This window comes from Lacerta agilis, chromosome 2 (assembly GCF_009819535.1).
Source record: "Lacerta agilis isolate rLacAgi1 chromosome 2, rLacAgi1.pri, whole genome shotgun sequence".
NCBI lineage: Eukaryota > Metazoa > Chordata > Lepidosauria > Squamata > Lacertidae > Lacerta > Lacerta agilis.
Window position 1 is genome coordinate 85,584,336 of NC_046313.1, and position 22,813 is coordinate 85,607,148.

Sequence of the window (22,813 nt, forward strand, 5' to 3'; positions counted from 1 at the left end):
TAGCATTCTAGCAATGAGTTTGGAGTGTTATGCTGTCACCTAGTCACCAGCAAGACAGCCTGTATCTACTGCTGTGGGGGATGGTTGCCCCCTGCCCTACATCTGTTGGCCTCAATCCTTTGGTCTGCCCACCACATGGAAAAAACCAGGCACAATCTTACACCCACCTTTTCTACAATTATCTAAGTCACTGTTTGTGTAGCACCATGGTGCTTACTGTGGTAAATGCATAAAAAGTGAAGAAAAAGTCTGTTTGCAGATTCTGGTTTCCCTTCTGATCAAATACAGTAAATCTTTAGTGTTTTATCTGTTGCCAAGTTTCGTGGCTTTATTGCAACAGATATTTTCATTATTCTATAAGCCGTCTCGTGAATCTTTTTACTAAGAAGCAGGGTATAAACAAACAAATGTCCCTAAAGTTTGGGGATATATATCCCCAAAACTTAGTTGGTCTCTAAGGTGCTACTGGAAGGATTTATTTTATTTTATTTTATTTTGACTATGGCAGACCAACACGGCTACCTACCTGTAACTATATCTTCCTGTCACTCTTTGCAGCTAAGACCAGTGTGTGTTCTCATGGCATCCAATAAATCAAGAATCTGTTCTGTGTGCTGATTTTGCACAAACTAGCTCCCCCAACCCAAATAATAGCCAGATGCAGGACAATAGCAGAGACACCGACCTGCACTACTCAGCTGCAAAGCTCTAAGAATGCAGGGCAAAGCTTTGCTGTTGTAGCAGGAAGTGGAAAGAGAAGTACACTTGCCTCTGCTATGTTAGCATTCTTTTTCCTCAGGCAAACACACGAAGCAGTGGCCAACCAAACAGCAGTCATTTCTGGTAAGTGACCTGCATGCTTGTCTTGATATTTGTGACATATTTCTGTGGCAGCAAGTCTTTCAAAAGTTTTCTCCTTAGAACTGGATAGTTCCTTTGCCACCTGGATTTCATCAAGGAAGACATCTTTCTGTGGAAGAAAATGAGAAGGAGAAATGCAGTGTGCTCAGCCCCTCTTGTACGAGAACAATATTATGCTAGCTGGCTCATTCAGACGACTGCATCAAAATTCTACTATGTAGCAGAGGACAGTAAAGGTAAAGGTAAAGGGACCCCTGACCATCAGGTCCAGTCGTGTCCAACTCTGGGGTTGCGGCGCTCATCTCGCTCTATAGGCCAAGGGAGCCGGTGTTTGTCCGCAGACAGCTTCCGGGTCATGTGGCCAGCATGACAAAGCTGCTTCTGGCGAACCAGAGCAGCGCACGGAAACACCGTTTACCTTCCCGCTGGAGCGGTCCCTATTTATCTACTTGCACTTTAATGTGCTTTCGAACTGCTAGGTGGGCAGGAGCTGGGACCGAGCAACAGGAGCTCACCCCGTGGCAGGGATTCGAACCGCCGACCTTCTGATCAGCAAGCCCTAGACTCTGTGGTTTAACCCACAGCGCCACCTAGGTCCCTGCAGAGGACAGTAGTCATATTTAATTTTCATATAATTAAGGCAGATCATATAAAAAATAAATGGCAAGGTCATGAGAACTGAAAAAACTACTATGCATTAGTTCCAGCGACATAGGATTGCTCTCTAAGGGTTCATCCACACTTTCACTTGTCCTGTGCCTAGAAAGCATGGGTCCAAGAAGTTTTCTGTTTGCCCCATCGCTTGCCTGGGGAAAACTCACTCTTTAGCACTGAATCAGAGCAAACATCAATCTGCAGAAAACCCAATTAAGGTGTGCTATGATTCAGCAGTAAATATCAGGTTTTCCCAGGGAAAGTGGCAGAACAAGCAGAAGTTTGGATGAGTCCTATGTGTGTTTTACTGGAGGTGGTGGGTCCAAACTGATTTCCCCCCCAGTTCAAGTATTTTTGGTTATTGCGGGAAACAAACTCTTGAAATATTTATTCAGCATGTAAAAATAGTAAAAAAAATTGTTTACTTTGCTAAGTATATGTATATATAAAAAAAGTTCAATCAGATCTAGTTCAGGAGAACAGAAAAATTATCTTGAAAACCTACAGCATTCAGCTGTCTATGGGTTGTAAAGGCAGTACTAGGATTTTGGATGTGGTGGTCCCATCGCTAGCAGTAGGTGTGGGGGGTATTGGGTTGTTGTTTTTATTTTGATTATATATATTTGTGGTTTTATATTTTGATTTTGTTCTGTGAAACTGCCCTAAGACCTCTGGGTATAGGGCGGTATATAAATTAAATAAATAATAAATAATTTTAAAAAGAGAAGATCTGGCATATACTGCAGAACTGATCTGCAATGGAAAACATATTTTGGCATAAGGATTGTATTCTTTGGACCAGGTTGAAGATCCATTGGGAATGATCCTGCTTCAAGCACCAACACACACACACACACACACACACACACACACACTTAACTTACCAGGTAAAAAGGATGCCTTCCTTCATCCATTGCCTTCATGCCAGTCAGTATCTCTGCTAAAACCTTGAAAACATTGTTTTTATAATTACATACTTTCCCTTCTTAGAATGGATTATTCCTTAAGATCAAAGGAATATCAGTATTCATTCTCTGCGCTCAAATGGGATGCCCATTAAGCAAGCAGTCATTACAAGTAGTGCAATCACTATAGTCAGGGGTGTGTATATTGCACAACTACTGAACTGAGGCAAACAAATAAATTCAGTGTTCAGAGAAATTAAAATCTGTGGATAAAGGATGCCAATTTGCAGGTGGATGTTTAATATTGCCTAATGTATTCTAATGACAGTCGGAGCCACTAAGAACACTGAAACCCTGCCTCTGAAACCTTGGCAAGTCGTACTTTGCCCTTTTCATGACCTCACCAAGCATTGCCTCCAGCACTTTTAGTCTGTTTTCACAATCATTCACACCAATTGAAGGTGTTCACATGACTCAGGCCCCAAATACTTGTGCTCATAGTTGCTAAGAACACTTTCCTATTGGGTGTCTCAAGTTGTAGTCATAAAATTGGTTAACGTGCATTTAAAATGCATGCAACTGATGGCTGCTGAGGCCTAAGGTCTAGAATTCAGGCAATAATGAATCAATGGGAAACACTGGTAGGATTGGAATAAACCTAGGGCATAGATTAAGAGACTTAAACAAAAACTGTGTGATTAGAGTGGACTAGAAAACCTGTTGACGAGAGGGAGGGAAGTTGTAGCTCGGCAGAGCGAGGATATAAGTGTGTATGTTTTATTTGATGTAATTGGTTTAATTGGAAAATAATAAAAATTTAATTAAATCAATAATGAATCAATGGGTTACTATATAAATTAATTTTGGACTTGTGGGTTGCCATACCAAAAAGGTTGCAAACCACTGGTGTTGATTTCACCACTCAGTGTAAGTGTTTCAATTAGTCTAGCATAGCTTAGCATTATCTACTGACTCACAGCTTCCATCCTAGATCTCAGGCAGAGCTCTTTACCAGCTCCATTAGCAAAAAAAAAACCAAAACCAAAAACAACAACATTATCACTAGAGATGTCTAGAATAGAATCTGGCTTTTTGCTTGCAAGGAGTGTGTCATATCACTGATCTATGACCTATAATTCTCCAGACCCAGAGTCTGATTTTAAAATAAATTGGCAATATGCTAACCCATTTGGAGAAAGCAATATATGAAATTTGCTTTCATGAAAACTTGCCAAGCTCCTGATGTGAGGATCATATATATATATAGCATTGCACACAACAGGTGGGCAACTTACTATTCCACAACCAAATATGTCCACTTTTTCCGTTAGCTGCCCATGCCTGACAAAATCCTCCGGGAAGTAAGCGAGAGAAGCTTGCAAGACTTTGGTTTTCATCACAGAGCGCTCAGATTTTTTCTCTGCAGGCTGCAACCTGAGACCAGAATGTCCAAGTTGTGGTGCAAAGTTTTCATCCAATAAGACGTTGGAACTGTGCAAGCAAGATAAGAAGTGCAGGTAAAACGTCTGTTACAACATTAGTTTTCAACTAGTGCCACAGCAATACCTATGTTGGGATACAGAAACAATCAATGCTACAAATATCTAGTAAGACAATAAAGAAATGCCCCCCACCCCCACCCAGTGGCATGTTTGGATGAAATATGGGTCTCTGTCTTGCATGCAGTCACCAATATGGCATCCACAAGACTTAACATCTATACACATGTTTGTCTTGGAAGACTGTGTTTGGCAATTACTTTTTAAAGATTTAATAAAGTTTATGAAAAGAAAATTGAAGTGTAATGCAGTATTTGCCTTGAGTAAAACATATAAATGAAACTTAATAAACAAACAAACATGGGTCTCGGTTCTGAAGACTACTGAGCTACAGGAAATAGTAGTCATTCACGTCTGAAAGTGATAACGTAGCTTGGGATAATGCAAACTAATTTAAGTACCCTTTTAATTAATAAGAGTGTCCTGACAAAGTGCTAATACTGCAAAGGTATACTGAGGCAGAAATGGTATCAGTTTTATTGAACTGCAGTATTTTATTTACACCTTGTAAATAATACATCACCCCAAACAGTGGATTTTGCAAAACCTGGATCCTAAGAAAATGTGAATCTAGTTGAGCATTTGTAGCAATAATTGGTGGGTAGAATAAATGAATGTTGCTCTTCTGGCATCCACTGATTCTTCCCTGTAAGTGTCCTATAGTCATTGCCCCCTGAGCAGGGCTTACTTTTGACTGGGATGGAAATGGTCTAAAACCAGCAAGGGTTAATCAGCCAGTGGCAAAGGATTCCTCCCACTTCCACGCTGCCTGCTGATTCTGCACTGCCAAACGCTCCCTCAGCCAGCCAAATGAGGGAAACGTGTACTTTTCATTTACAATAAGCACACTACTTGATGATAAATCTGCTCTAATTCTGATTTCCAGTCCTAGCAAAAGAAAGAAGTATTTAAAAGAAATAGAACACCAAAATTTCCAGTAAGTGCACAAATATATCTAATCCTATCACAAACTCATTTCAAGCTTATTGCTCTTCAATACAGCTGAATTATAACTGTAGTACAAAGCAAGAGACGCTGTAGGCATGTCCATCATTGCACAAATAGTCTGCAATTATGTATGCTTTTCTATCCAAAAACCAATAATGAACTGAAATGGAACCAATTTCTATTCTTGTCTTGCAACAAAATCTTTAACTAATTGAAAATGTTCACCAGCTTATTAAAATATATATTTTGATGGCATAAAGAAGAGAATGGTGTTTTAAAGTCAGCTCCCCACCTTTTCAAATTTCCATGAATAATTCCTAAGTGATGCAAGTGCCGAACAGCTTGAACAAGTCCCAAAGAAATTTTGATGCGTTTCTCCCATGTTAAAGGTTCAGAACTGCCCTGCAACAGAAGGGTTGAGATTGTGTGACCATCAATGTACCGTACCTTTCTCTGAAGGAGTAACCAAGCTCTCTGCTGGCCCAAATTTTCTGATAGGTGGAAAATTAAATTTCATGCTGGTTCAACGCAGGAATCAAACAATTCACAGGACTGGAGGAAATAGTTTCTCTCTTTCAAAATACAGACATGGACTTGTCTAGTTGTTGGTTCATTAGGGGAATAAATCCAAAGGTAACAGCGGTACAATACCTAATAAAAGTCATTACACTACTGTTACTTTTGGAATGATTATCTGAGCAGAACAGATTTCGAACTCCAATACTGCACAGATTCCGTAACTGGGCATCAAGAGAACTATGCTGAGCACATCCTAGGATTGGCCAGTCCTTATGGTATTTCCCCCCTTTAATCAGTAGATTCCATGCTACACCCTGCTTTTTTAACATCACCCACCCCCAGTTTTCAAAAAATGTTGGCTCAGGTGGGGGCTGCTACTCTTCACAAATCACAAGTCCAAAGAACTAGTCATACACTTATTTAGTTTCTTAAACCACAAGCAGAAGCTGACAGACAAATCCTGCCCTGACTCACCTTGTGGCAGTAAATATTTTCCCTACATAAAAGTACGTGTAACCTTTTCAATACCTGATGTAGGCAAATGTTTGAACTTGTTTCTGCCCCTACACCACCAATTACTCACAGGCCAATGACCTTTGGGAAAGGGCCTGTAGTCTAACAGCAGAGTGTCTGCTTTATACGCCAAAGGCCCCAAGTTCAATCCCCAATATCTCTAGGTAGGGCTGGGAATGTCCCCTGCCTGAAACCCTGAATAGCTGCTGCCAGTCTGTGTGGACAACACTGAGCTAGATGGACCAATGACCGGAGCTGTGTACAAACCAGACACTTAAAGCACACAGCTACACACACAAAGGAATCCTGGGAACTGCAGTTTACTCCCTCACCAAATTATAATTCCTGGAACCCTTAACAAACTACAGTTCCCAGGATGCTTTGGGGGGGGAGAAAATGTGCTTTAAATGTATGGTATGTATGCATACAATGTGTTACAAAAAGAATGTGGGTCAGCATGTCTACTTGGTTTAATATCATTCATTGATTCAATACTCCACTCCATCTCAAAAGTTCTGAGCTTACATTTAAAGGAGACTTTATTTAAAGTCCTGAAAATAAAGACCTACATTGGCTTCCAGTACATTTCTGAGCACAATTCAAAGTGTTGGTGCTGACCTTTAAAGCCCCAAATGGCCACAGCCCAGTATACCTGTAGGAGTGTCTCCATCCCCATCGCTCAGCCCGGATACTGAGGTCCAGCACCCAGGGCCTTCTGGCGGTTCTCTCACTGTGAGAAGTGAGGTTACAGGAACCAGGCAGAGGGCCTTCTCGGTAGTGGCGCCCGCCCTGTGGCATGACCTCCCATCAGATGTCAAGGAAATAAACAACTATCTGACTTTCAGAAGACATCTGAAGGCATCCCTGTTTAGGGAAGTTTATAATGTTTGATGTTTTATTGTGTTTTTAATATTCTGTTGGGAGCTGTCTAGCGTGGCTGGGAAAACATAGCCAGATGGGCGGGGTATAAATTATTTATTTATTTATTTATTTGCTGATTTGGCTAGCAGCTGGGTCTACAGTGTTCTTGTTCTTGCCTTCATCTCTACAGCTACAGTGATTGGCAACTGACTGGCCACTGCAGCTGCTTTCTTTCTAAAAGGAACAGGGAAGCAGGCTGTTTGTAAAATGGTGAGTCAGAATAAATGGCCAGTGACTGTGGCCAAAGTGCCTTTCCTTTCATCTGTGCAGCCAGGGCAACATTAGCATCGTACAAGGATAGCCATATGGTGCCCTCCAGTTGCCGAAGACCGCATCTCCTATCAGCCCCAGTCGGCAAGACCAGCTGCCAGGGATCGTGGGAGTTGTTGACCAGCAACATCTGGAGGGCACCATGTTGGCTATTCCTGGTATAGTACATTAGAGAATGTCAACATTTAACACAGTATTTTTGTAGAACTGTGACATAGCATGCAACCTGGTTGCTTACCTGAGACTGCAGTCTGTCCATCAACGATCCATTAGGCATGTAAGGGTATATCAGGCAGTGAAATCCACTTTCTACAGTAAAGCCTAACAACCGCAGAATGTTAGGATGGCAACTCCTAAAGGGTATTTGAACAGATATGTGAGAAAACGTAATGTACCAGAATTTAAGATACCTACTTAAGAACATAAGAAGAACCGTGCTGGACTTGAGCAAAACAGCACTCTCTGAACCTGCGATTCTCAGCGGCTGTCATTCAGAGGCATACTGCAACATGGAGGTAAGTGATGGGGGTAGATTTCCTGTTCTGCCTCAGGTGGCAAAATCATAGAATCATAGAGTTGGAAGAGACCATAAGGGCCATCCAGTCCAACCCCCTGCCAAGCAGGAAAATGGGTTATGCCAGCCCTGATCTTCACAGTTCAGTATGCAATCCTTTCGGTCAGTAGAGAGTACTAAGTCTTGGATGTTTCAGATGTTTCTCTCGCTCTACACACTGCCATGTGAGATTAGAACGGAAATATGCCCCAGGCTCACGCACTCCCCCACCTCAATTCATCACTACTGCGTCCTGCACATGAAGTAAACTAACCAGTCAAGGGCTGCTGCTCCAAATACTGAAATGACTTTCAAAGTCTAAAAATATGTGTGTGTCAACAACCCTTCTGACGTGCTTATATTTACATTACAACTTCACTGCTATGTTAAAACTGAACTGAAGTGTATTAGGCGGCACAGGGACTTATTTTTACATACAGACCATAGTGGAGATCCATCAAATTGTGCATACAAACACGCATACCTACTTGGCACTTTTCTACTGCATGCTACAGAAGGACCACAAAATTATTTCTTATAATTACTAAGAGCTGGTATCTGTATTGAATCTGAAATTGTTTTTACATATGAAGTGTGTACGAGGAGGCAGGCAGACGGACAGATACGGGATTTTAAAAGCTGTTTTTATTGTTAACATTGTTACTGTGAGATCACTTGGAGATATTTCATTGGAAGTGATTCATAAATTGAATCAATTAAATAAATAAATAAACCATTACATCTCAGTGTATTTGTTAGGGGTGTGCATCAGTTCGTGTACTCTGAATTACAGGGACAATCTGGGTGAGTCGGAGAAGGGTCTCATGCTTTTGAGCTGGATCTTGCTAGAGCTATTGGTTGTCCAAAAAATGTACATCTGTTCCCCTTCCAAGCAGACTGGGGAAATGCCCAGAGCTTGAGTGCAGTGGACATAATGGGGAAAATCTTTGATTCTGACAGACAAGTCTAGCTTTTAATTTTACACACACACACACACACACACACACACACACACGCTGCAGCGGCTGAAAGATCCAATGCCTCCTAGAGCTTCTATTAAAAAAAGGCTCATTTGCATAATTCAAACACATAGTAAACGGAAGCCATTTGAGCAGACACCATCAAGTTTTGTGTAGCTACATACCGGAAGCAGATCTGTACCTCTGTACGGAATAGTTTTTGTGTCTGATTTTGCTGTGAAGCATAAAAAGAGAATACATTTATTTCTTGCCCCAATAGTCAACTCAGTTTAATGATGAATATATGTATATATTCTAATAAACCATATATCCACTATCCGCTATCTTAAGCAGATAATGAAGCTTCAGTAGCACTAATCTCAGCCTAATATTAAAATGTTGAGTTGAGAATGGAGGTGATGCAGTTGGTATTTTAACTTTGTTATCTTTTAATTTAATCAGTATATCAACCCCTTAGAAATCTCCTCCTTTGTGCATAATAATAAATAATAATAATAATAATAATGTATTTATACCCCACCCATCTGTCTGCATTTTCCCAGCCTCTCTGGGTGGCTCCCAACAGAATATTAATAGTAATAAAAAAAATGATAAAACATCAAACATTATAAACTTCCCTAAACAGGGCTGCCTTCAGGTGTCTTCTGAAAGTCAGATACCGGTAGTTGTTTATTTCCTTGACATCTGATGGGAGGGCGTTCTACAGGGCGGGCCCACTACCGAGAAGGCCCTCTGCCTGGTTCCCTGTAGCTTCCCCCATGCCTTACAAATGTCATACAATCCATACAGGGGATATCCAACTAAGTGCCATGAGCCCTATGGAAGTGTCATAGAGGGGGTGATCAGAGCCGGAGGATGAGTGGGAGGAACTCAAAGAGCTGGTGCTGGAGAGTCTTGGGGAATGTCCCAATGTGTTCCAGGTCATTATTTCCAAACCTCAACAGGTGTCTGATCTGGGGGGGACGGGACCCAGTGGCCTTGGGCATGGAGAGGAAGACCCCAGGGAAGGATAAGGCAGTTAGCAGAGGAGCATCCCATCCCTCCAGATACACCCAGTTCACTGCCTTCTGCTGAACCTTTGGCACCTCCTTCTGCCACTCAGGTGTGTGTCGTCCCCCCCCCCCAAATATCTCAGGACTCCAGCTGCTTGCTGTGCTAACAGCTGTGCCCACTCCATGTATCGAAAAATGTGCGGAGGGGAGCATGTTGCTTGCTGGATCGACATCTTAGCATGTACTTAGCCATGCATTTAGCCTCACATGTACTTGGACACTAAGCCATCCTCTCTGGGTTTAATTACACTGTAGTTATTTTCTTTCCATAGGCTTTTCCAATTCTGTGCTTGTGGGGCTTCTACCAAATCAACAGAGGTCTTAAGAGGGGGAGAGGGGGAATCTCAAGAATCCACTGTAAGCAGCGCCGTCTTAAAGGGATCGGGCGCCCTGGCGCGGCGATCCCCCGGCACCCCCGGTGGGCCGCCTCCCGCCCACCCTCCCGCGCTGGCCGCCCCTCGGGAGGGGGGGTGGCCGAGCGGGGGATGAGGGGCGTGGCGCTGCTAGCCGGCCGCCCTCCGGAGCCCCAGCTGGAGCACTGGGAAGGGCATGCAAAGCCCCGCGCCGCTCCAGCGCCACGCCCCTCATCCCCCGAGGGGCAGCCAGCGCGGGAGGGAGGTGAGCAAGCGGGGGATGAGGGGCGTGCGCTGGAGCGGCGCGGGGCTTTGCGCGCCCTTCCCAGCGCTCCAGCTGGGGCTCCGGAGAGCAGCCGGCTTGTAGCTTGCCCGCCGGCGGGCGGGCGCGGGTTGGGCAGGGAGCGCCCGGTATGCTGGCGGGCTTGCGGGGGCGCCCCTGGGGGGCCTGGCGCCCTGGTGCACCACGCCACCCAGCCCCTATTATGAGACGGCCCTGACTGTAAGAATTCAGTGGCACACCTATTTCTAACCAGCTTTTCTAATTTGTTGTTGAATTCATGGCTTAAATGAAGAAAGTCACCTACCTCTTTTAGTCTTTTAACCACGTATAAATTGTTGCCCCTGCAACCTTTGTAGGCAATGGCAAACATGCCTTCACTAATTCGGTTTTCCTCACTGAAGCCACTGGTGACAGCTTCCACTTCTTCTGGAGCCCACAAAAGGCTTGCAGTGAGGCGATTAGGAATAGCTTCCTGTTGAGGGATGGAAGAACTGCCAGGCTAGAGATTTCAGAGAGAGAAGGCATAGCAGGGTTACTCCACTAAATATCACCAAGGGGGTGCCAGAAATGCTATTTTCACACCCGTCAAACCACAGACCCATTGCTACTTGACCCTGAAGGTATATAAAACGGCATTTTTATGGGCAAATAGCACCTGGGGAGGGAGGGTGAATTTCAATGGGAAATCACTGCTGTGCTCTGATCTACTTCAAGAGGACACTGAATCAAGGTGCCACGTGGCTTCTTTCTTTTAAGCAACAGTGGCTAGTTTAGTCATGCTTTTAAAAAGGAGTGAATAATATAACATGTCGTTTGGTCCTTGCTTATTTCTGACAAGTTACAAAGATATGCAAAATATTGGACATGGTTTGTTTGTTTGTTTTAAAAAACAAATTCTTATTTATAAGCATATATCTGCACCCAAACCAACAAGTTCAAATTGAAACGAGAACAAGGATTTTTGACTGAAAATTAGGAATAACTTGGGTCAAAGCCGTTTTGATAGCAGAACAGACTGCCTCAGAGAGGTTTTTTTTTAAACAAAACCCGGATGGCTGCCTATCAGAACTGTTGTAGCAACAGATGCCCTGCACTTTCAGCGGGGTCAACTAGATGATTTTAAAGGTTCCCTTCTAAATCTATGAATCTAATGTTTACCTTAACATTCTGCAATTCTGGTGGATTTGAACGTAAAGAATGTGGAAGGTCCGTAGAAGTTGGAGGTGGGGATAGAGGAAGCAAATGTGCATATGGTTTTAGAGCAGGATCTGAAAGTGACAAAAATAGGTACTTTTAAGAGCAGGCTATTTGTGCAACCTCGAGGGCCCCACAAGAAATAGATTTGCTTTATTCTGAACATCTGTGTCCGCTGGGGGAAAAAAACCACAGGGTTAGAAGTCCTCCAGCATTTAACACCAGTTGTTCCAACAAAAGAATACGTTATCATGTTCTCTGCCACTCTAATCCTCTACATGTTTGCTTGGAAGTAATGTCCATAGAGTGAAATGGAACATTCTCTGCTATCAATGTGGTTACATATCATCTGGCCATTTTGTAGCTTTTCAGGCATATTGGTTAGGGGGGAAACCTTAAGGCACTAATTTTAAGTACAGTATTACAAACCACTTCGTGGTTGCTTAGCTGTAGAGTTTATTTTTACTTTATTAAAAAAAATATGTGTTCAGGTTAAGATGGCAAATATCACTACAGTCGTACCTTGGAAGTCGAAAGGAATCCATTCCAGAAGTCCGTTTGACTTTCAAAATGTTCGAAAACCAAAGTACAGCTTCTGATTGGCTGCAGGAGCTTCCTGCAGCCAGTTGGAAGCTGCAGAAGCCCCATTGGAAGTTTGGCTTCCAAAAATAGTTTGCAAACCGGAACAGTCACTTCCGAGTTTGCGACGTTTGGGAGTCAAAACATTCGGGAACTAAGCTGTTCGACTTCCAAAGTACGACTGTATTACTATTATTTCATAAAATTTATATACCACAAAACGGTTTACAAAAAGATATAGTCGATTACGAACATTGTCTAGTCAAAAGTAAATTAAACACAGGGATGGGAAAACCTGTGATGCTCTACATGTTGTCGGACTACAACTCCTGTCAGCCCAAACCATTGATGCTGCTGATGAGAGATGGAGTCCAATAACATATGGAGAGCCACCTGCTCCCCACCGCTGGTTTAAATGGCCAAGTCTCTCCGTAACTCACAAAAAGGTAAGGGCCTATTATTCTTCCAATGAGCACCCAAATATTTATTTCAGGAAATTTAAATATGCACGTGTCATTTATTTGATGAACCATACAATTATTTTGCCATTTAAATTCAGGTACTATGTATGTGTAAGATGCAATGACCCTCCTTTGATAGAGGGAGAGGTTAGGTGCTACTATATTCGGGGATCTTGTGCCTTCAACAGTCACATAGAAAAAAAGAACTTTTGAGCCTTTCTCAGCTCTGCTGCATCTGCTGAAATTCTCTTTTACACAACTATTAAATGACCAGGCTCAGTAGAATTATTGCAGCACAGACAACTTTCTCACTTCTTCCACTGGAGAGCCAGTGTGGTGTAGTGGTTAAGAGCGGTAGACTCGTAATCTGGGGAACCGGGTTTGTGTCTACACTCCTCCACATGCAGATGCTGGGTGACCTTGGGCTAGTCACACTTCTCTGAAGTCTCTCAGCCCCACTCACCTCACAGAGTGTTTGTTGTAGGGGAGGAAGGGAAAGGAGAATGTTAGCCGCTTTGAGACTCCTTCGGGTAGTGAAAAGCGGGATATCAAATCCAAACTCTTCTTCTTCTTCAACAGAATCAAAGGTTAAGTAAACAGGCAGCTGCCAAGAATACTCAGAACTTTCTTGAAACTTTAAGGCATGACACATTTGGGAATTAAGTCATTGCACACATGTGGTTAACACCAGTTGAAAACCACTTCCCTGTACAAGTTCACCAAAGTTTGAAAACATTTTTTTGTTTTGTTTTCATCCCTGCCTGTATTGTACCTGAATTTGGCAGTGCTGGCATTTCTGTCTCACCTGCTGTGACTTTATTTTCGTTCCCAGTTGGATGCAGTGATGCATTTTCCTTTTGAGGGGTCTCTAAAGGAGTCCTTGAAGAATCAGTGGGCAACAAAGGTGACTTCCCTGTGAAAGCAGCATCAAAACACACACGGAGTGAATATACTACACAGAGTTAAAGTAGCAGGATATGGATCAGACTTACGTAGAGAAATGGAAACATGACTCAGGCTGTGTTTGCGTTTTCAGTTCCTGTGCACTTGCACATTTCCAGGGCTGTTTCTAATCCGTGGTCAAATGTCATCCAAAATGCATATGCATCCTGTACTTCCTTTTTATTTTATAAAATACTACTGTCTGGTGTGTTTTTTCTCAAACCAGCTTGGAGACCTCAAGTCAGGCTTCCTCAAACTCGGCCCTCCAGATGTTTTGAGACTACAATTCCCATCATCCCTGACCACTGGTCCTGCTAATTAAGGATCATGGGAACTGTAGGCCAAAAACATCTGGAGGGCCGAGGTTGGGGAAGCCTGCTAAGTGGTTCCTACACATGGGGCAGCAGCAGGGGAACACACACAACTTGAGCTTTAAAGTGGTAATGTGAACATACCCTCAGGTGGGGTTCTCCGCTCAAAGAGATGCGGAGGAAACTCACTTGTGCCATAGCCACAGGGTGGAATCTTTCAAATGCGGAAGACGGCCATGGCCACCATTTATTAATTACATATGTAGCCCGCTCTTCCTCTGAGGAACAGAGGGACACATTTTGGCTTGCAGGTGTTTGAGTCACTACAGTACACTGCTATGGCCACTGACTCATAGGAGATATTCCAATTTTGAGGATTATTCCCCAGCCACCCACTAGCTTCAAAACCTGAATGCCGGCCTCTATTCTGGTATTCATTGAAACATCCTAAAACAAATTCTGTGGGCAGCTGAAGTGTTCAAGGTCTTGGTTTCCTAAAGCAAAGGAAAGTACCATTCCACAAAAATGATTAAGCACTTTTAAATCCTGTTGACTTGGGGGGAGGGGGATTAAGTTCAGCATGAGCTCAAATCTCTCTCAGTGAAATCAATTGTTATGTATTGAAGTTCTCACCCTAGGCCACTAGGGATGTTGTGTATATCGTTTCACTGCCTACCGTGGCTGCAGTTCTCACTCAGGTCCACACATGCAAATGAAGGATTGAGATTGCCGCTCACGGATTGGGTAGCTAGAGAGAGAGTCGTTACTGTTGCATGTTACTGAATACTATATAAGCAGGCTGGCTCAGCCCTTCAGTCCAGTTCTGTTCCAGCCTGAGAATAAAGAGAGCTGCTTGAAAATCACTGTGTCGTCTGCTATGTCCACCCACTATTTAATATCAATGGTGTTTAATTAGACTGAGTCTAAATGTTGAAAAACTGGGTCAAGGTGGGGAGGGTGGGAAGAGAGCCACTTGTTGGAGATGTTAAATTTGGTAGGCCTACTTCAGTGGTATTCTCACACCTGCCTTAAATAACTTTAATAATTTCCCAGTGTATACTTCCTTATAACTGTCTTTTCATTTATGCTTCCTATTGGCTGCTGCAGAGCCGTCTTAAGGGGATCTGCCGCCCTGGCGCGGCTATCCCTCCGGCGCCCCCGCCATGCCGCCTCTCCGCCGCCTCCCTCCCGCGCTTGCCGCCCCTTGGGAGGGGGGTGGGCGAGCGGGGGATGAGGGGCGTGGCGCTGGAGCGGCGCGGGGCTCTGCGCGCCCTTCCAGCGCTTCCGGGATGGGAGGCGAGGGCGTCCCGGAAGCGCTGGAAGGGCGCGCAGAGCTGTGCTCCTGTGCTCTGCTGGGCGGCCAGAGGGCATGGCGTGACCGGCCAGCTCCCTTGCCGGGAGTTAGAGGGCGCTGCCGGCAGGCGCTGCCAGCGGGGCTGGAGGGCGGAGGCGCCCTCCAGGCCATTGCGCCCTGGTGCGCCGCGCCACCAGCCCCAATGGATGAGACGGCTCTGGGCTGCTGTAATTTAAATGCAGATCCTCTTTAAGCACAACTGCTATTTTGGGAAAGACATTTGGATTCCCTGCAATGAATAGCAGCAGCACATTTACTACACAACAAACCATCTCAAGGTGTTTTATGGCTGTGTCTAATGCTTTTATTGTTCTTTGCCAACTTTTAAATTATCTTTATATTGTAGGTTATTGTTTCTACAATTTGTCTGGGTGTTATTTTTAATGCAAGTTTCTTAGAAAAGCAAAGAAGTAATTTACATCAATATATTTTTGAGGGAAGAAACAGCTTGAAGATTCATTCGTTCCTCCTTCCCTACCCGCAGTAACCAAAGACCACGCCGGAGGAAAACTAGTCACTTGCCCTTCTGAGCATACTTTGGAAATTCCAGAATTACATCATAAAATCAACAACTTAAAAAAATACTTGTTGTAGTATCAGGTTAACACAGGGTTAAACCTGGAAAGGGTATGACGTCCCACAACTGGATATGTACACCTGTTGAACTGATGCTATTGTCTGTATCACACTTTCGGTTTCGGTTTCTGTGAGCACCATGCAAGAAGAGTGTGCTCCAGGCTGATCTGTATATAGGTTGTAATAAAGTAGTTTGTAGAACAAAGACTACAGACTCCGGAAGCCTTATTATCAGGGACTAAGCTGTGTTGCTCTGTTAAGAACTATGAAACATATGCACAGGAGGAAGCGCACAGACCCAAAGCGTGAGTTAACGACAGAATGTCGGCCCGCTACCGCTACAAAAGTCAAGAACACTGCATGTCAGGTGAGAGGGAGAGAGAAAGAGAGAGAATGAGAGAGGGAAGATCACCATATATTAAATTCACTTCATTCCAGTAGAGATTTCTGACACTATCCTCAAGGCAACGAAGCAATAAAAAGAGTCAAACATAATTATCTATGATATGACAATGATCCAACGCACCTTGAAATCTTTCACCTGTACCAGTTAGTTAATGTTTGCTTTGGATGACTAAGTGCAATCCTATACATCAGAGGTAGGAAACTTTTCCCAACCTGAGAGCCGCTTTCCTTTCTGGGCAACATGGCAGGGGCCACATTCCAGTGGTGGTCAGGGCCTGAGGTAAGAAGTTTGCTGATGTATGTGTATTTGATCAAATTAACATAGGTGCTGAGGTAGTTTTGATGTTGAGGGTCTACACCGGTAATTTTATTATCGCTAATAGGAGGAAGGGCATAATTATTTATTCTTACACACACATATAGCCTTGTACAACCTGGTTCCCTCCAAATGTTTTGGACTATAACTCCCATAATCCTTTGACCACTAGTCATGCTGTCTGGCACATCTGGAGGACACCAGGTTGGAGAAGGCTGATATAAAGGTGTACACAGGTATTGCTTGTACAATGTTTATGCAATGCGCCCCCCCTCCAAGTAGTCAATAGCTCACACATCCAGCCCTTCTTCCCATCAGTACCACACTGGTTGGCCTAGGCATAAAGCTATTCCAACCGAACTGCTAACAGGAGGAAGAAGGTATTGTTATGAGTATGTGGGCGACAGACCTTTTAACCCCTGAACCCAGCAAACGTTCAAATATAAACCAGGCTGGCTTACTGGCCATTAACAGAGGACAAAGAGAAGAGTGATGAGCCAATAAGAAACGCATTAGCAAAGCTAAGACTATGTGACAGTCAGCAAACAGGTGAAGCAGAACGCAATGCCAGTTTCTAGGAGGGAGTTTCAGGATTGCAGTTGGGGATGATGTAAACTGAAGGGGGGGAAAGAGTTGCAGTTTGCAAGTGGTGGCAGGCTGGAGAACGAGAGTCAGAGCACAATGTAGGTTGACAGTTTGAATCCAAGGTTGCAGCTATGGGAGAAACCCAACTTGCTTGGAGTGCAATGCTTTGAACCCCTCCATTGTAGGCTCAGGTTGTAAATATGTGTAAGTCTCTGCTGTGCCTCAGTGTCCAAAAGGAAACTCAGACATTGGTGGGTAAAGAGCGCCTGAAACTCCCTGGAATCCCAGACTGCTGTGGAGATTCAGGGTGGCATATAACAGTACAGTACAGTGGTACCTCTGGTTACATACTTAATTCGTTCCTACAAAATATGAGGCACTTGCAATCATAAAAGATAATGAGGATCAGTACAACCATGTATTTGCTTTCAACATTTTCCTAATTAAGGTACACATCAGGAGCACACGGACTCAGCTGAACTGAGTTGATTCAATCCTTTCAGCTGGATCCAAATAAATTTCCCTTGAGGAAAGCAAAGAGGAACAGCAAATATAATTCTTTGGCTGGTGTCTCCGATATTTTTGCAAAGGCCAGCTAGTCCCTCTGCTAAGGCCTTCTTTGTATGCCCCAAGCAAACATAACAACATTGGTGCAGCTATTGACATCTTTAATGAAGTGCTGCATTCCTTGTAGTGAACTTTTAAAAATCTGGAGAAGAAAGAAATCCCATGCTGCTAAAGGAATATGAAACCTGGTTGAATAGATCCTCTCCACTATATGCCAAAAATGTTTAGAAGTATAGATGCATGTAAAAAGCAGGAAAAACAGGTTATTTTTCTCGAAAAGGTAAACTGGCATGCATTATATGCTAGGATTACTCAGAAACACTGTTCACATTTTCTAGGAATGAATCAGCATGAATTACAACAGGTAATAGAAATCTTTTTCCGTGCATCAGAGATGAGTGTGCACAGAGAGCAATTTGATTTGGAAAAGTAATGAACAATTAAATTTTCAGCATGGGCTATCAAATCACTGCAATGGTCATACTGGTTGGCCTGTTTAAGGCCTGGGCAATAACAAGTTTCCATTTTTTAAAAACGTCAGTTTAAAACTAAAAATAGTATTTAAACAGTATTTAAATATGCAGTCTCATTTGCACCCTGGCACCTCATAGTTAGTAGGAACTACTGTTAATGCAGCTTCTTATTTTGTACTCCTAGGTGAATTCTGCAAAAACAGTGGATCAAGACTGGGAGTGGAAAACCCAGTATGCCCCACTAAGCCATTTTCATCAAACCACAATACTTGTACCACACCCAGCATCCAATGAGTTCCGGACTGTGCATTGCCAAGGGAGGCTTGCTGCCACCTGGCACAGGCTGTGCTACAGAATTCCCCTTGGGGAACTCCACAATTCAGCCAATCCTAGAAAACAGCAGAGCTGAAAGGAGAGCTTGAAGTCAGTGCCTATCAAGTGATCGGTGGTAACTTCAAGCACCACTTGACTGGACTTGGATTCTCCTTCCTAGCGTGGCTTGCTAGTGTGGGTCACCTGACACCCTAATGACATTAGGTGGCTGATAGGTAGATGAGCCCCACCCACTCACCAAAACGGGCAGCCGAGGGTGGGGGATTCCAGAACCGGCTCAATGGAACCCTAAGTACAACTAACCCAAATCCTATTTGTGCCTGCCCAGAGGTAAGCCCAACTAAGTCCAACTGAACTCACTCCCATGGAAGTGCATACAGGTCTACAGTGTTATTCTGGATGTAACCCAGAATCCAATCCCAACAGTGTTGACAAATGTTCTAGATTGCCACATACAACAAACAGCAAGTACGTCCTGGGGTATACTCTAGTAGCATATTGCGTATTGTGTGTGTGTGTGTGTGTGTGTGTGTTCAATGGGTATGTGCTGGGTGCATGTCTGTTGTGCTAACTGGCTCCCACTGTGGGTGGGCATCATGTGGGTGTCATAGATGGCCCTGTCCCTGACTGATGGAATTTGGCGGTGTACCTAGAGATGCGGAGGGCATACTCAGCATTGTTAAGCCATTCTGCAATTTCTTGTTGGGTGTTTTTCCTTTCTGCACTTGGTCTCAGCAAGTACAGGATAGGGCAGCCATTCCACTGGGATAATAGCAATGTATCTCCCTGCCCTCAAAGGTGGATCTAGGGGAGTGTGACTGGTTCGGTCTCACTGGGTGCTGAGCTTCTTGGGCACCGGAACTATGAAGTCCAATGGAAGGTAAGAGGCAGGGGGGAGCCAGATTGCAGCATCACACAGGGTGCCACTGAAATTTGAAACGCCAAGGGCTACCACTGCTGCCCTTTCTCTAGAATGATGTATAAGATTGTTCTGTCAGCCTGATGAACACCCTTTTTCTTCTTCTTTCACCACCAAAAAACAATGCTCTGCTGGCATGCTAGAAGTAAACCAATTGGGGGATTCTAGATTTTGCAACGAAGAACAGCAGCATAATAGGCAAGTCATGAGTCACCACCGCCCATTCTTCCTCCAGCTGCTAGTGTCTCACATTAGCATTGAAGGCATACTACCATATTGTCTAACCATGTTTTGCAACAATTTTGAACCCAGTGGATGATAGATTTTTTTAAAAGAAAAGGCTGAAAACATCCAAGCATGTTTCCTGTCTAATTTTTGAAATTTATCACTACTGTATGGGCATTTCTACATGAACGCAAGATTCTCTTCCTAGTACAGTGTGTGTGTGTGTGTGTGTGTGTGTATAAATAAAAGTTTACAGGAAATTTAAATCAGATGTACCCAATTTGCATCACTCTCAATGGCCACATTCACATTATTTTTCATTCAAAAAAGGACAATGCTGAGGAATTTGTAAATGCTATGATGAGCCCAAATGAAAATGGTGTTAACAGAAAATGAGTTAAAGCAAAAGCTGGTCTAAAATATTTTACACAGAAAATTATTTTCTGTGGTTAGCATGGCAATGCAGCCCTCTTCTTTCCCCTTTCAAAGAAGGGCTACTTCCCTTTCTTAACCAATGTGCAGGTGTGAAAGCAGTGAAGGGGGGATGTATATCAGTAAACCATATTTCTATGTACAAAAAATAATGTATTCAGCATTCACTGAAATACGGATACTGTAAAGCAGGCTCTCCTTCATGGAGAGCATGTGTTGCGGTGGGGGCAGCCAGGACATCCCCCTGTTGCTGGGCGGGTTAGTTTGGATGGTCACGAAGCTCACTGGGCACCTCTTGGTCGTTGGGAAGAATTTGATGTTGCAATTATGATTGACAGGCCAAGGGGCTATTATTCCCTGCGTGCAGCGTTGAGCTTCCTCTTTTCGGATCTCCCGCCCACCCTCCCTGTTTTCAGGGCCTTTTGCGTTTGACCTTGCCATGCCTGTCATGGGGTCGCCTGCTTTGGGGCAGGGGCCTGGTAGGAATTTTACCATTTGGCTGATTGGCTGGTGCCATTTGGTTTTTGCCCACTATGTAGCAAATCGTCACAACTTGTAAGGTTGCGGTTAGGCATTGGTTAAATTTGGTTGGTGGAGGGGGTATGGTTGGCTGTGCCGGCCCCTCCAATGATGCTGCTGCAAGGGTATTCCATTAAAGGGATCCAGGGGCTCGCCATGCTATTGTCCGAACCCCTGTCAAGGGGCTAGGGCCACGCAAGAGCCCTTGGGAGCATTTGGGGAGAGGTGAGAGCCTGGCGCCCAGCTCTATTCTCTCCCCAAAATGTTTTCCCTTATTGACTTTCACAGGCTTGCGGATGTCAGTTCTGTTTCCTACCTCAAAGTGGGAACAGATAGTCGCTAACCAATGCTTAAGCAACCACTCACATGCTGTAATCAATAAAGTTGTGGCCAAAATTATGCCAAAAACCAAAACTAAAATTTTGTGTGGACTGTGTCTTTATATGGGGGTTTCCTGGGGGTCCTCAACATGCAATTGTGAAGGGGCTGCACACACCTGTGTGTGTGTGTGGCAGGGGGAGTTCCACAACGTAAGGTTTCCACAGAGAAGGCTCATAGTCTGACTCTGGCTTAGTTTCACAGGAACTGTGGTTAGTTTAAAATCACATTTTGAAGTGTACTCTCTCCTCTGGTGTACAAAAGAGTGGGGAGGGGGGGCAGCCTGAAGCTTTCTGCGGTTCATGCTCATAATGGAAAACCACAGTTCCTGTTACATCTGAACACAACCCTGGTGTCTATACAGACATACCTAGAAACCCCTGCTTTTCCATACTATAAAGAGCCCAGGGAAGCCAACAGTAAAACAACAAATTACAATACAGTATAACGAAAACAAATGTATCAACAAACAGAAAAAATATAACAGATAAAGAACAGCAACCAACTTACCCGGTAACTAAAACTGCCAACCAACAACAGGGAAAAGCAATCAACCTGACATACCAAAGGTCTGCCTAAAGAAAGAAATCTTTGCAATCAGGTAAGAGGGGCTATAAAAGGCCACGCCAGGAAGGTATAAATAATAAACAAAACGCAATACAGCAAAAAACATTGCAGTGTATCCTCAATCCCCAACAGAACTGCTCCTGTTCAGGATTCGGGGCAGCCACATCCTCTTCAAGGATACCGTACAAACTGCAATCAGCCCAATTCATTTTCCACTTCCAAGCCTTCCATTTTGCTTTTCCAACTAAAACGTAACATCCCACAACTTTTGCAGACCACTGAGCATGCTCAGTCTTCACAGGCATGCCCCATTTTGTTGTTTTTTTTTTAAAAAAAATGTTTCATACTTTGGCATATCATGAGCTTTACATAAGCATACAAACATCTTCTCAGTCATCTGGTTTTAGCTCCAAACCTGTTGACACATAACCCCCTGAGTTTGCTATTAGAGAGAAGCAGTGAAGCCCCTAACAAAATATCGCTTGGATTTTTATTTCTGGCAACTGGTATTCAGAAGCATTACTGTCTCCAACATCGTGGCTAGTAGCCTTCGACAGCCATCTCCTCCATTAATTTTTCTAATCCTAAAGCCATCTAAATAGGTGGCCATCACTGCGCCATAGGGGAACAAGTTCAAAAGTTTAACTATACACTGTGTGAATAAGTACTGACTTTCATCTGCCCTGATTCTTCCAACATTCAGCTTCACTCACTTCCTGCTCCTTCCCCCTCCCCTTTCCTTTGCATGACCTCAAGCATATGTACATTTCCTGTTTTCTGTTTGTGGTCCCCTAGTTCATGGATAGGCAAACTAAGGCCTGGGGGGGGGGGCAGATCCAGCCCAATCACCTTCTAAATTTGGCCCGCGGACGGTCCAGGAATCAGCGTGTTTTTACATGAGTAGAATGTGTCCTTTTTATTTAAAACTAGCTGGCCCAGCCACACCTTGCTGTGGCTCTCTCCCTCGCCCCTCCTGCCCCATTCTCGCCTGGTTTCCCACAGCTTATCCCCACGAACTTCCATGTGGCCCATTTCAGTCTTCCCTCTCCCCCGTTTTTGCCTTGTTTCCCACAACTTATCCTGATGAACTTCTGCCTGCCTCCTCTCCGTCTTTGCCCCCGTTTTCGTCTGCCTCCCCACAGCTTCTCCCGTTGAACTCCCACCTGCCTCCTCTCCGTATTTCCCATTTTTGCCTGCCTCCCCACTGCTTATCCTGATGAACTTCTGCCTGCCTCCTCTCCGTCTTTGCCCCCGTTTTCGTCTGCCTCCCCACAGCTTCTCCCGTTGAACTCCCACCTGCCTCCTC

The 22,813-nt window shown here is 44.0% G+C and overlaps 1 protein-coding gene across 4 annotated transcripts in view; it reads right to left on the reverse strand.

Annotated features, from left to right (window-relative positions):
• IRAK2 (interleukin 1 receptor associated kinase 2) overlaps positions 1 to 22,813 on the reverse strand; it is a 32,228-nt gene that overhangs the window by 3,945 nt on the left and 5,470 nt on the right. For all 4 annotated transcript variants that reach the window (XM_033141143.1, XM_033141142.1, XM_033141145.1 and 1 more), the window contains exons 3-11: positions 13,411 to 13,518; positions 11,530 to 11,639; positions 10,676 to 10,870; positions 8,848 to 8,897; positions 7,389 to 7,503; positions 5,220 to 5,329; positions 3,716 to 3,911; positions 2,400 to 2,462; positions 770 to 970 (exon numbers count right to left, since the gene is read on the reverse strand). In XM_033141143.1, the coding sequence (XP_032997034.1) occupies positions 770 to 970; positions 2,400 to 2,462; positions 3,716 to 3,911; positions 5,220 to 5,329; positions 7,389 to 7,503; positions 8,848 to 8,897; positions 10,676 to 10,870; positions 11,530 to 11,639; positions 13,411 to 13,518 (1,148 nt within the window). The remainder of the gene's footprint in view (positions 1 to 769; positions 971 to 2,399; positions 2,463 to 3,715; positions 3,912 to 5,219; positions 5,330 to 7,388; positions 7,504 to 8,847; positions 8,898 to 10,675; positions 10,871 to 11,529; positions 11,640 to 13,410; positions 13,519 to 22,813) is intronic.